The 13,747-nt window shown below is 44.8% G+C and overlaps 2 protein-coding genes and 1 pseudogene across 2 annotated transcripts; 2 read left to right on the plus strand and 1 right to left on the minus strand.

Annotated features, from left to right (window-relative positions):
• The first annotated feature begins 2,790 nt into the window (after positions 1–2,790).
• Positions 2,791–3,792, plus strand: LOC124672723 (protein YABBY 7-like). The gene is made up of 6 exons (XM_047208901.1): positions 2,791–2,865; positions 2,970–3,107; positions 3,225–3,333; positions 3,436–3,484; positions 3,584–3,659; positions 3,754–3,792. Exons 1-6 carry the CDS (start codon positions 2,791–2,793, stop codon positions 3,790–3,792), a joined length of 486 nt encoding a protein of 161 aa, XP_047064857.1.
• Positions 3,793–4,206: 414 nt separating this feature from the next.
• LOC124674557 lies at positions 4,207–7,658 on the minus strand (annotated as a pseudogene).
• Positions 7,659–8,795: 1,137 nt separating this feature from the next.
• Positions 8,796–12,714, plus strand: LOC124672724 (COMPASS-like H3K4 histone methylase component WDR5B). Its single transcript, XM_047208902.1, has 2 exons — positions 8,796–9,491; positions 12,200–12,714. The coding sequence occupies exons 1-2, from the start codon at positions 8,796–8,798 to the stop codon at positions 12,488–12,490; spliced, it is 987 nt and encodes a 328-aa protein (XP_047064858.1). The 3' UTR covers positions 12,491–12,714.
• The last annotated feature ends 1,033 nt before the right edge of the window (positions 12,715–13,747 follow it).

Below are 13,747 nucleotides of genomic sequence, written 5' to 3' on the forward strand. Positions count from 1 at the left end.
AACTCGGGAAGGCGAGGACAATGCTCCAAGCGAAGGTTGGTAATTTTGCAATCTTTGATGTTGCATATGCTATGTTGACATGTTGCAAACTTGTGTGTGTTTTGCTGCAAAACACATTGACATGTTGGGATGATCTTGGATGTCTAATGTATTTTGTAGTGCTATAAGAGTTAACCTCCATTTTGCATATATGCAATGCTTTCTTCTCGGTGATTGATTGTGACCAATTTGGATTTATCCCATAGACACAATGTATTATGTTGGGTGTGTTTGAAAAGTTGCAACATTTTTTGGGATGTTTGTTTAAATACTGCAAGACAAGTGCTACAATGATGTTGCAGACTTGCAAAAAATATGTTGCGAGGGAGAAAATTATGTTACAGTGATTGGAATGTCTAGATCTAACCTTTAAGTGAGATCGAACGGCGGGCAAAATGGCCGATTAGGACCAACCTCCGCTTGACCAACGCCTACCACCCACCTAAGTATACTGTAAATTTGGGGATTTATGCAAGTACACGCACTACAAGTCAGTAAACTTGGAAGTGTGACTTGAGGCCAACATAGCTTACCTACATCCATACTGCATTTAGTGGCCAATGGTTGTTTTAGCAGTTGTAAGGAACTAACCCTTGAAAAATAGATAAAAGTAAACGATAACAACTTTCTCCCTTTGTGGGTATAGCAGAATATGATATTTCTTGACTAATTCTATTTGTAACCCTGCCGCTGGAGGATGTGGCACTACTACCGCTCCTCCTTGTTGTTCTCAACCTCCACTGCTTCAAGGTGCAACCCTTCTGTCGAGGGCGTTAGGTTGCAGGTAGGTGGGGACATATTTGGGGTGGGATTTGAGATGTACGGTGGGGGTGCTAAGTGGCTTAGATTGATGTTAGGGGGCAAATGTGGCAAGCAAGAGGATGGCGATGGAAAAAAATGTTGAAAACTATCCGGTGTTGACAGAAGGCGGGAAAGTGAGAGGGTAGTGGTGGAGGTGGCCAATCTGCCTAGCAAGCAGAATTTCGACGGCAGCGGCTTGCACCAACTTGGCGAGGAATACCTGGTCCTCCTCTCGTTGGCGCATGAGGTTCGCCAACTGCTTGGCGATGATCTTCATTTGCCCCATAACCTCTATCTTGACTTCTTTGCCTGCCATCGTAGATGCCTCTGATACTAAATTGTAAGAAACTAAACCTTTTTTTGATAATTGTAAGAAAGTAAACCTAACTACTGAAAAGTAGATAAAAGTAAACGATAATATTCTTCTTCCCTATTGATTCCCAATCGGTAGATATAATGTTCCTTATATATATATAGGAGGACTTACTTGACCCTAAGTAAAAAATCTAAAGGATAGAGATCCGATCTCTTAACTTTAAATTATCTCTTTCCTATGTAAATAACTTTCATATATCTTCATATAGCATAATCCTATATTCTTACACATAACAACAATAGTCCTACTGTATTCAGTGTATGCGTCTATGCGATGCTCCTGATCAGCATTTCTCGGTTAACTTGTCTCGGAATCTGCGGCTGAAAACTGACCGCAAAATGGAAGAATCCTTACCGCTGGTAGCTGCGACTGCAGTCTGCAAGGCAGTACTGCAACTACTGAACCGAGATGGAGATGCAGTAGCTGTATGCATGAACTAGCGGGTAACCCCATATTTCCATAGTCATCAATCATCATCAGAACACACAACTGATCCTCTGTGGACTTCAAAGATAGATGTACATACATGGCGTCCTGTCTTAAAGCTTATCTGCACGGAGCAGTCACTTTCAGATGCTAGTGGTTCAGATCTAGCATAGTTTTCCTGTAGTATCTCTATGTACTCTAGTAACAGTTCTTTTGTGTCAAGCGTAGGCATGGAGCATCAATGGTTTGCTGTTTTGGGGCCTCTCCTCCGGCTTGTATGAGAACTGTTGCAGTTCACTGACTGAAACATTGGCAACGTACATGCCCAAAGCAGATCGATGTTGTATTTTGTACCATGTTTACTACAGATCGATGCATGGTTAACTGTTTCGTGTGAGTTTAAATTAAACAGACCCGGCTTGATTCTTCCTTGGCCGACCAAGCTAACATTGGATGAATTGAATGAGCAGGTCGGCTGTATTGAAAGAAGCAAGTGGTGATACCATGTAGTACTTGAAAGTACAACCATTATTGGATGACAATGCCAGCGTTATCAGGCATTCAGCAGCGTACACATTGACAGTAATATTGAGCCATTTGTCGTGGAATCTCCATTGTGATATACTTTCCCCGGAATAGAGGAATCTCCACGGCGACAGGAAGCTGGAACCACGTAACCGAGGAGCCCCTGATCGGCAACCTGAGACATCGTTGTCGCCCATGAAAACCATGCCATTTTCCTGCCATGATCGATCGTTACTGCCCTGTTGGAGATGCATGGGTTTCTGAGCAGAAGAAACTTGCCAACATGGGCCACCTGCCTTCTTGGAGCTCGTTTCCAGACTGCAAGAAGCGTCCGCTGTGTTGGGCTGATAAGATTGTTCCTAAACTCTCCCGTCCCTGACCCACGAGGGCTGCGTGATTTGCCGTTCTGGGACTCCTGCGCAGTTCGAGTTTCATGGTGGGGATCGGGAACGGCTGCACTTCATTGATGGCAGTGCAAACACTGCCCGCGAGCACGTGCCCTCGATCCAACATATATGTGGCCGTTATGCGAAGATAAAATGTTGGAGTAGCCATTAGGTTGCTCATTGTCCGGTACATACACGTACGAAGATCACACTGCTCGTCGCCGTCCACCGGCCGCCATGTCGTCGGTGTCTCTCGGCATCCCGGAGCGGCTCGGCTACGTGCAGTGCAAGTTCTGCACCACCATCTTACTGGTATGTAGGACGGCAGTGTGTCACTTAGGCTTGGTTGGCTCCCGTCCGGTGACTCTGTAGCTAGGCACTCACGGGCTCACGGCAACTCGTGTGCGTGCGTGCAGGTGAGCGTGCCGTGCAGCAGCCTGCTGCTCAAGATGGTGGCCGTGCAGTGCGGCCGCTGCTCCGGCATCCTCTCCGTCAGCGTGGCTTCTCCCCCGCCGTCGCCGCCATCGCCGTCGTCCGTCGAGCTGCCTCTGCAGGTTAGCACCCACCCCTGTGCTTCCCGGCACGCATGGTTCATCAATTTGTTCGTTTCAGCTTCAACAGTAAGTACGTATATCAAAGTACAAGTACTGGTGGATCCGTGGATGGAACAGGAGCTGGGAGTTGATCCGCCCCCCAGGGAGTGGTCGGACGAGAGCAGCGGAGCCGACGACGAATGGGAGGGTCAGGCTGTGGAGAACAATGCCGCCGCCGTCAACAAACGTACGTTGACACCGTCTTTTCGTGTACCCCGGCCGGCAGACCGATCATGAGCTACCTAGCTAGGCATATGATCGACTTGTTGATTTGGAACATCTTTTGCAGCGCCGGTGAGGAAGCAGCGGACGCCCTCGGCCTACAACTGCTTCATCAAGTAAGAAAGACACAGTTGGCATGCAGAACCGATAGCATTTGCCACCATTTTCAGATTTGAGAGGCAACAAAAAAATATTAACATCAGCTGTGTTGTTAGGGAAGAGATAAAGAGGATCAAAGCCGTGGAGCCCAAGATGACCCACAAGGAAGCGTTCAGCACTGCTGCTAAAAACGTAAGCATCCATATCCCTTACTCTACATTTGCATCACTATTCAAATCTTCTCTCGTATGTGATTTGAGAGTTCTAATTGGTTGTCCTAATGCAGTGGGCTCACTTACCCAGAATTCAGCACAAGGGAGACTGAAGGATCCGCTGCTGGTGACACGTGCAAACTGCGCTAAGGAAGGGAAGAAAATCAGTGTACATGTAAAGGAGATGGCCAGGTTCAGGAAGCATCCAAGTTGTAGTGTAGCTTCGCAGATAACTTATGTAGTTATATGTATCTATGCGAAATCCTGATGCTGCGAATCACAAGCACGTGGTGCCTGAATCCTCTTTCATGCGATAAATGCAGTGTGGCTTTGCCTCTGTTCCACAAATAGTACACTCTATTTCAATTGCAGACTTTGTACTATTGTATGTATGTGACAGAACAGAACTAGGACTCTAGGAGATAATAACCAATCTAATAAATCCAGTATAGCAAAACACTTGTTGAACAGCAAAGAAGGTTATACTAGTATTCAACAAAGCCGATTTCATGAAACCTCGGGCAGTGTACTATGGTAAAACAGATAGTATAGCTTCTTTAGCAATTTGAGTACAATACATGATTCTCCTGTTCCGCATCAGTACAAAAATAGAAAACATCAACAGGAAAAGTTGCCATTAAGATTACACAAAGATCTAAACCTTTCTATTTTGTGATACAAGCTTTGCGGTTTGAAACATCACTCTCTTGATGCTCCCATAAGTCTGAGCCTTTCCTCAGGAGAAGCTTTCACCGGATCCTCCGCTAAAAGAGCCTGCAGGTCACTCCCATTAGCCAGGCTGTTGAACTCCACTGATTTTGAGGGCATAGCAGGATAACGCCGCTGGGAAAATGTCATGAGCCTCTTTATCGACTGGAGGTACTTGCGAGTGGTCTCATCGTTCATGATATGAGCCACACTATTCGTGTGAATCTTCTCTCGGGCTGAACGCTCGTGGATACCAACCATAGTGACTCCAATAGGCCATGGCGCGTTGCCAATGGCCAGCTTGATGTATTGGTCCATTGCTTGCAAATAATCACGCTTCACGCAGCAGTCAACAATAAAGAGCAATGCTTTACGAATGTCATCAGGAAGAACCTAAGCACAGATCAAAGCAAAAAAAAGGTGTCAGAAATACCAAGCATTCTACGGTCAGGAAGGCTTCAGATGTGAGCATCACAATTCAGCACGAGCAGGTGGACATAATGAGAAAGCAAATCCATGAAGAAGCAATAAATAGTTATGACAAGGAGGAATCCATAAACAGAGACCAGAATTATGTGGAAAGTCCAACTGAACCATGGTACTGTTTCTGGGAAATGTAAGTAGCTAGTACATAACAATGAACAAGGGACCACAGAGTATGCTGGAATCAGAATCTACATTAATAGAGAACATGTAGAAATTAATGAATGATACAAATTAATCTACAAAAAAATTGTTATTTGTTTGTATTGAGTCAGGCCTTGAAATTTCGATAGCTAGTGAAAATTTGAACTCAGGCTCCGAACTTCCGAGGATTTCCAAAAGTTTGTTTCATCATTTTTACAAGAGCACCAAATACTAGGGATGCTTTGGTTATGTGTACGTATGTGTGCGCAGCCGGACAGTTATCCTAAATGGATAAACTTTCTAAAGGAAATGTATGAGAACTACTACCTCTGTTTCAGAATATAAGATGGTATGGGTATTATATTAAACTTGAAACCAACACACTACAGCCATAACACAACTCAGAGTACATAATCCTCTGAGTGGTGTGTTATTTTTCATATCCATGAATCAATAATTAGAGTGAATTCCACTTTCTACCCTATAGTTACGCATTTGTGACACATATTACCCCATTTAGTGTAACTTTCACAAAAATATCACATCTAGGAGTCTTTCAACATGGTTTTACCCCAATTTAGCATTTTGTTTGTTTTTGTTAGATAGGACCGGCGTATTTCGTCGATGTGGTGCGACAAAATGTGTAAACATTGGAGGCCATCATCTACAATTATGTCCAGACTTCTCTTATCCAATTGTTCTATTCCTCGTCCCCGTACTGATATTTTTGAAAGTCGGTAATCACCTCACACCTTGCCCAATGAATACGCACCAGAAATCAAGGGTCCAAATGTTCTAAAATGTCTAATCTATAAGATTTTTTATTCAACGGGGTAATTAGTGTCACAAATGCAGAACTACGGGGTAAAAACTGGAATTCACTCCAATAATTACTTCATAATAAATGTGCAGAAAAGAAACTATTTTCATAAGTTGATACATATGGTGCAAATGTAGCAACATAAACTTGCTATCCTCCCTAGAATGAAACAGATACGAAGGAGCAGTGCAAGATGATTGCAAGTTTAACATCACACTAATTAAGAAGCAGCATGTCTACCATGTGACATGGATATGAGCAATATGCTCCATACTTCCTTTACCATTTGTCTCAAAAGAAGAATTATATCACATTATCTTTATAAGCTAGTCTAAGATACAGAAAGATGGAGTATCATCTTGTGCTGCCAGCAACTGACTCTATATAGCCTTCACTGGATCTCAAGTTTACATAATCATAACATTTTAGTGAGTTAGAATGAAGCCAAATGGTCTCTGAAAATCATGTAAGTGCAGGAAGGTTATAGCACAAACATTAGTTGACTACTTATATCTTACATTCAACGAATGACGAGATTAAAGACACTTCCTTAATACATTCATGGAAATCTTCCTCGGTTAACTATTATTTTCCTATGACACTGAACGTCCATTTGATCAGTTATCCTTTCCTTAGAACTGATTGCATTAACAAGGATTCTGAATTTTGCAGGTAAAAACATGTTGTCAGAAGCATCATTTCAAATCCTAATTTACCCCACTCTTTCTGTTTAGCTTCCTTTCATACACAATTACTTTAATCTGAAATTGAGTGAAAATAATATCACACATCTAATCAACTCCTGGTAGAAATCTAAAAGACACTCACCTTCTTCCTGCAGAACTCGAACAGGGGACTGAGATACCGAGCACACTGCTTGAGCGTTGCAAACATTGACTTCCCTTTTGCCGTCCGCTTCTCCAGCTCCGTCATATCATCCAGCTCCTGGTTCCACTCGTTGAGCAGCCTCTTGAAGAATACCAAAATCTTATCTTCGTCACAGAGCTCCTCAAACTTGGCCTTCATTCGCGCGGAGTCCTTGTCTGCATCAGCATCATCCCCACTCCTCCGGGCATCTCCCTCACCGTCATCCACGTCGTCTCCCAACGCGCCGCCCTCCCCGCCATCACCGGTACCAACACGCTTGATTTTCCCCTTGCCGTAGGCGTCCCGGCCGGCTTTCTGCCGCATGCGGAGCTCAATCATGTCACGGAGGAAATCGTTGGTCTGCCCCTCGGTCATCTCGAGGTCGTCAATGTCGTCAATCACTCCGGACTTGAGCACGAGCTTGAGGCGGTCGAGGCGGTCCGCATCGTCCTCCCCGAATATCGTGACTGGCTCGCGAAGCACCCGGAGGCGCCGCATCACCTCGTTGCGCGGGAAGGACGAGCTCGTCGATGCGGCGCTCCTCGGAGTGGAGCGCGTCCTCCGGCGCGGCCTTCTTCCCCGCGAGGCCGGGCGGGACGGAGGCCGAGGCGGCGGACGAGGAGCTAGGGTTAGGGTTCGCACCCCCGCCCTGGGAGAGGTCGGCGTTGGAGTTGGTAGGGTCGGAGGCGGCGGCGGAGGTGTTGGGGGCGGGCACGGACGGGGCCTTGGAGGGGATCTGGCGCCGCTTCTGGAGCTGCTTCTCCTCCAGCTCCGACCGCCGGACGAAGTTCTTGCCGCCGAAGTCGGCCGTCGCCGCCTTCCGCTTCTTCTCCAGCTCCCGCTTCAGGAGATCCATGTCGCCGGCGACGCGGCGCAAGACTTCTCAGCGCTTCCCGGAGGCGAAGGTGGAGGTGGAGGTGGAGGAGGGAGGCGGAGGTGGTGACGGTGTGTGGCTTCCTGACACGGCCGCCACGACTCCGTCTCAGCCAAGGTTAATCACCCGAGCCGAGAGATTCTCTGCTCAGTTTTGGACTTGTGAGAAATCCAAACGTCTAACTTGGAGTGCAAATATCTTCCAAAATTCTAAAATATAGACGACTCATGTGCAAAATTATCTTTTTCTTTCGAATTCAGAGAGCTTTATTAATACTGAACAAGATTATAATCACTCCATAGAGTGTCTGGGTTATAATTAATCTGTAGACATCTCCTCCTATCAACACTACATCTTGTTTCAAAATTATGTTTCAAAAATACTTTATTTTCTTTATATACACATATTATACCATTGATGAATAGATAGTGTAGTGTAAACGTTATTTCAAAGTCTAGTACATTGCCAAAATGACAAGTATTACTGGAAATAAAGAGATTGCCCTTGTGGCGTCTGCCATGTTGCTCCTTGCAAAATTCAGGTTCAAACTAAACAATTTCATTTATAAACTGGCCAATTTTCCTTTTCTTAATGAAAAGTGTCGGTTGTTCAAAAAAAAAGTATTGATACGTGTCAAGAGACACATAACTTGATGATTGCAATCGGTATCATGCCATATGCAAATTAGATGAAATCCATATGGTTATGTGAGTACATTTGGTTATCGAATCTATTTTCACCTTTTCCTAATTTTTCATCTTATACACTGCTCCAATTTTGTTGCACATCCAAGCCATATTTAGCAGAGTTATTATGCATATTTTTTCTTTTTTCCTGATCATTTCTACTTGTAGATCAACAGATCACCCAAAATGTTTTGATGAGGTATTTGGTGATGGTTCAGGACAAACGGTTACTTGTAGAGGTGGCAACCTAGATTTGTTGTTAAACATTATTACCAGTTCATTATAGATACTATTTGCAACAGATGACCTCTAAGGTCACTGGTTTATGCCATAGTTTTTTTTCCCAGAAGTGGCTGCTTTGTGCAATTTTCTCATGTAAAAATTTCTCCAACAGATCACCCAAAATGTTTTGATGAGGTATTTGGCGATGGTTTGGGACAAACGGTCACTTGCCACTCCACTTGGGACAAACCAGGCAGCTGGTCTTGCGGCCATTTCTCCCCTTTCCCAATCGCGTCCTGGTGCCGTCCGGCCATGTCTTCCGGGGCGCCGCCGCCGCAGCCGCCGCCCTACCGCCCGTACCGCCAGGCGCGCGCGGCGACCCCGCACGCCCGCGCCATCTCCTGCGTGCGCTTCTCCCCCTGCGGCCGCCTCCTGGCCACCGCCTCCCTCGACGGCACCGTCGCCCTCCTCTCCCCCTCCTCGCTCGCCGCCATCGCCACCCTGCGCGGCCACACCCACGGCGTCTCCGACCTCTCCTGGTCCACCGACTCCTTCTACCTCTGCTCCGCCTCCGACGACCGCACCCTCCGCATCTGGGACATCCGCTCCGTCCTCTCCGGCCCCAAGCCCGCCGACCCCGCCGTCGACCGCTGCATCCGCGTCCTCAAGGGCCACACCAACTTCGTCTTCAGCGCCAACTTCAACCCGCAGACCAGCTCCCAGGTCGCCTCGGGAGGGTTCGACTGCACCGTGCGCATCTGGGACGTCAAGACCGGCCGCTGCACCCGCGCCATCGACGCGCACTCCGACCCCGTCACCTCCGTCCACTTCATCCGGGACGGCTCCATCATCGTCTCGGGGAGCCACGACGGGAGCTGCAAGATTTGGGATGCGGGGACTGGGGCCTGTCTCAAGACGGTCATCGATGACAAGAAGCCCTCGGTTTCCTGCTCAATGTTCTCGCCTAATGGCAAATTCATCCTCCTCGCCACGCTCGACGACTCGCTGGTATGACCAATTCACTGCTCTCAATACCAATTAGCCATCATCTTCTTTTGGTTCTAGTCATGTAATATACCTCTTTTAGCCTTAACTGCAAAAAAATCACTCCCAGTTCACAGAGGATGAAAAAGATCGTGTGTTGGATGCTACCACACTATATTATCCTATCATGCAGCACTAAGTAGTACAGTATATTTCATTGTTCTTTGATATCAAGGCCACTTCGATGTAGTTTGATCTTGGGACACTGAATCCACACTCTAACTAGTTTCTAATCCAGTTTCCCGTTGCAAATTAATTTGACTTGACAGTGAATGAAAACCCTTCCCAGTTCTTATAATTCAAATGGACCACCCACATGTTGTAGTGGCATAGCAGTATAGCACAAGGTTATACTATTTGAGGTTGTGGTTTTTTTTTATAGACTAATAGAGGAATTTTCTCCCCGGTTCCATTTCAAAAAGCGAAAACATACAGAGTTCCAGGAAGCTACAAGTTCTTGTTCAAAACTGAAAGGAGTCTAGGCCAAACCTTCCACAACTAGAACAGTTCTCAAAATATCTACTGAATGAGGTTGTGTGTTTGAACTTTAAAGTCCTATTCCCTAAAATACCAATATGAACCTATTCCCTTAAAAACCAATATGAATAATGTTCAGAATGCCTCACGTGATTTGGAATTCAAATGAAAAAACAGTGCACTTGACAGTGGATGAAATTACAAAACTCTGTCTGATGTGTCCACGGACGCGTTAGCTACAGGGGATCAAGCTGTTGTCTGCAGTATTTTGACTGTGAGTACAATTGCACTTTAAACACAATCACCGGAGCGAAAGCCAGAAGAAGTAAAGCCTAATTTCTGGACACCTAGTTGGATTCAAATCGGATCCATTCAAGTGCCTGTTGAGCCACATAACTCTCTCAGTTCAAACTTTGTCTCGGTTTCCTTCTCAATGTTCTCGCCAAATGGCAAGTTCATCCTCCTCGCCATGGTTGATGGCTCGCTGGTATGACATACTGACTGCTGTTCATACCAATTAGCCATCATCTTCTTTTGATTCTAGTGCGAACGAATTTCTCATGTAATATGCCTCTCTTAGCCTTAACTGCAAAAAATCACTCTCAATTCATAGAGGATGAAAAAGATCATGTGTGTTGGATGGTACCACACTGTATTACCCAAAACGCAGAACTAAGTGTACAGTATAATTCATTGTTCTTTCATATCAAGGCCACTTCGATATAGTTGTCTTTGTACACTGATTGCAGACTCTAGCTAGTTTATAATCCAGTTTTCGGTGGCAAATTTCCTTTTACTTGACAAATGACAATGAATGAAAACCTTGCCCAGTTCTTAACATTGAAATGGAGCACCGACATGTTGGAGTGGCATAGCACAAGGTTATACTATTTGAGGTTGTGGGTTTGAAGTCTTATTCCCTTCAAATTCAATATGCACAAATTTTAGAATGCCTCACACTTACATTGGTTGAAATTGCAAAACTCGTTCACAATTCAAACTTTTGACTTCTAAAGTTCAAATGATATAACAATGCTCATTGCATAATTAGGCTGTTCGGCCAAGTGATGCATCCATTTTACTGTTACTGGAGGTGATATTTAGCACATTTATTCTCACATAGTTGCCACTTTTGCACCGAGAAAAGTATATGATTTCCAAAATGAGCAAGTTCCTTTCTTTTGGGGTATTCTGTCAAGCCCATGTTTTCAGTTTATTTACATGTCTGAATCGAATTGGGGAACTGGGTCTTTATACTCCCTCTGTTCTCTTTTAGCCTACATTCTACAAATTTTAAGACCAATTAGCAAGTCATTTAATACTACTACTTTGATTAAGACATAGATTTAAAGAGAACGGAGGGAGTATACTTCAAGTTGCATGGAACAAAGTTTTAGTTTAAGACGTAGACTAAAATAGAACGGGGGGAGTATGTTTCAAGTTGCATGTCTATGAAAGTGTTTTTGTTTTTAAATATACTCTCTTTAAATTATTATTTTCTATAATTTCATATCAATCCCCTTATTCTAGTTATTATAAATTATAATCATCATATTGTGATGAGCTTGTACACTGTCAGCGACTTGTCATTCATCTTTGTCATACCAAAACATAGTTTTGGCTGTTGCAAATAGCAATATACATGTCCAATGTTCATTTTGTTACAATCTTATCCAACAAACATGACTTTGGTGTGAACTCCACCCCATCAGCACAATTTAATTTCCAAGCTTTGCTGCCTCTGCCACATGATCTAGTGCTCTTCTATCTAAATTCTTGCCTGACTTCTTTGTAGACTTCTTGTTGCCATTGTTCTCCACCTGTTGCACGGTTCCAACTTCAAAGTGTTACACATCATTAGAAATATCTTTTTTGTAAATGTTTCATACTGCAAGTCCTGGAGTCCATCTGGCACACCTGATGTTTCAGAATGTTACCTTAATGTTCTTAAGTGTTGTTCTCATCACTCTGGCTATTACATTTACCACTTAATATTGTCAATTTTCCATGACGGTCTTTTAGGTCCCAAGATGCACCATTACTTGCAACTAAATATTGTTGCAACTCAAAACCAATTACATTTCTTCTCTAATCGCAAAATATGCTATGCAATCACCCTTGCTTACTAGTTACTACTAAATGTTGTTCGACCTAGCTTTTCAAATGCTTACTAGAAATGTGCCGATGCCTTGCAGAAGCTATGCAATTATGCTACGGGGAAGTTCTTGAAGGTATATAGTGGACATGCAAACAAAGTATACTGCATCCAGTCTGCGTTTTCTGTCACGAATGGGAAGTACATCGTCAGTGGGTCGGAAGATAACTGTGTATACATATGGGACCTCCAAGGCAAAAACATTCTTCAGAAAATGGAAGGCCATACTGATGCTGTCATCTCAGTGTCTTGTCATCCAACAGAGAACAAAATTGCTTCTGGCAGCCTTGACAATGACAAGACTGTGAGACTCTGGGTTCAAGATGGCTGATGAACATGCAGAGGGGAGGATAGATAGCCTCTGTGCACTTTATGTACAACCTATGCAGGAATGTTCATCTCAAAGACAAGGTTGTTGCCGAGCCTCAACCTGGAGGTCAAGATACAATAACTTAGCCTTGCACCGCTTTGTTTTAATCTGAGTTCCTCTTGGAGGTTCTGAGTCTCCACAGATGAGTTGATCTCCTAATGTCGAGATGTGTTATTTGGTGCCAATGGCTGTTGTAAAGTAGAGCAGAAGAATTGAATCTCGTCGTTCATAAATTGTAGTGCTCCTTTACCGATTGGCAGTTCACAAAAGTATTGCAGTGATATGCAGATAATATGATGTATCTGTCATTCAGTGCCTAGGGTTAGTAGATATATATCAAATATGGTGTCTGTATAAATGGATACTGGATCTGCAGAACTGGGACATTAGTTGTAGGATACTTTATGACACTGAAGCCTGGGATCTTTGGTAATAGACAAGGAATGCTGCCTAATGGCTATGAACTAGGCCTAACTTGGTCAAACTTTGATAAACACAACGTGGGACGGCCATATAGATCAAACATGTCATAAATAGAAATATGTCATTAGTATCAGACAACATCACTCTTGGCTACCCATATTACACCGAAGTGCGCTCAGTTGGAGAAGTCGCCGTTGTTCCATCCTTTGACTGCGACGTGGCTGCTTTACGATGATGTTTGAACCACAAACATAGCGAGATACATATTCAACGACACTGCAAGAGTCAGCGTCACCAATGCTGCCTCGGATGCACCCATACGGGAACGGTAGACGTCAACTATCGGCCGGTCATCAAGCTTGCCGTGACGATACATGCACCAGTAGTAGTCGCCGTAATGTTTGCACGAGTAGACGGTGTCAGCACGAAGGTGCCGTAATGTTTGCACGAGTAGACGGTGTCAGCACGAAGGTGAGGGGATAGCCGGGCTGGCAACAAAACGACAGGCACCTTCCCCAGGCGGCCATCACCGACGAACAAGGCGCGCCCACCGAGCCCTTCCATGGGTAGAGTGGTTCTCGCCTCTAGATCCACCCGGTGGTAGCCTTCCCGGAGAGTGTTGAGATTGTCGTACGGGATCCGGTGGACTAGCATCAGCTCTTCGTTGTTGTCCACTAGCCTCGCGGTCCGATTGCACCGCTTTATTATAGCACGATCGCCTAGCTTAGCCGCCACCACCAGCTGCGGCGTGTCTGCGCTGGTGTCCATCTTACGCCACACCACATCCGTCCTACC

Source organism: Lolium rigidum, chromosome 7 (genome assembly GCF_022539505.1).
Source record: "Lolium rigidum isolate FL_2022 chromosome 7, APGP_CSIRO_Lrig_0.1, whole genome shotgun sequence".
NCBI lineage: Eukaryota > Viridiplantae > Streptophyta > Magnoliopsida > Poales > Poaceae > Lolium > Lolium rigidum.

What these genes read in the sequence shown, in the direction of transcription:
- LOC124672723 (XM_047208901.1), top strand. Translation starts at nt 2,791, where the DNA reads ATGTCGTCGGTGTCTCTCGGCATCCCGGAGCGGCTCGGCTACGTGCAG. An exon ending in CCGTCGAGCTGCCTCTGCAG is followed by an intron (nt 3,108 to 3,224) that starts GTTAGCACCCAC and finishes TGGATGGAACAG; the next exon opens with GAGCTGGGAGTTGATCCGCC. An exon ending in TGCCGCCGCCGTCAACAAAC is followed by an intron (nt 3,334 to 3,435) that starts GTACGTTGACAC and finishes CATCTTTTGCAG; the next exon opens with CGCCGGTGAGGAAGCAGCGG.
- LOC124672724 (XM_047208902.1), top strand. Translation starts at nt 8,796, where the DNA reads ATGTCTTCCGGGGCGCCGCCGCCGCAGCCGCCGCCCTACCGCCCGTAC. An exon ending in CCACGCTCGACGACTCGCTG is followed by an intron (nt 9,492 to 12,199) that starts GTATGACCAATT and finishes GATGCCTTGCAG; the next exon opens with AAGCTATGCAATTATGCTAC.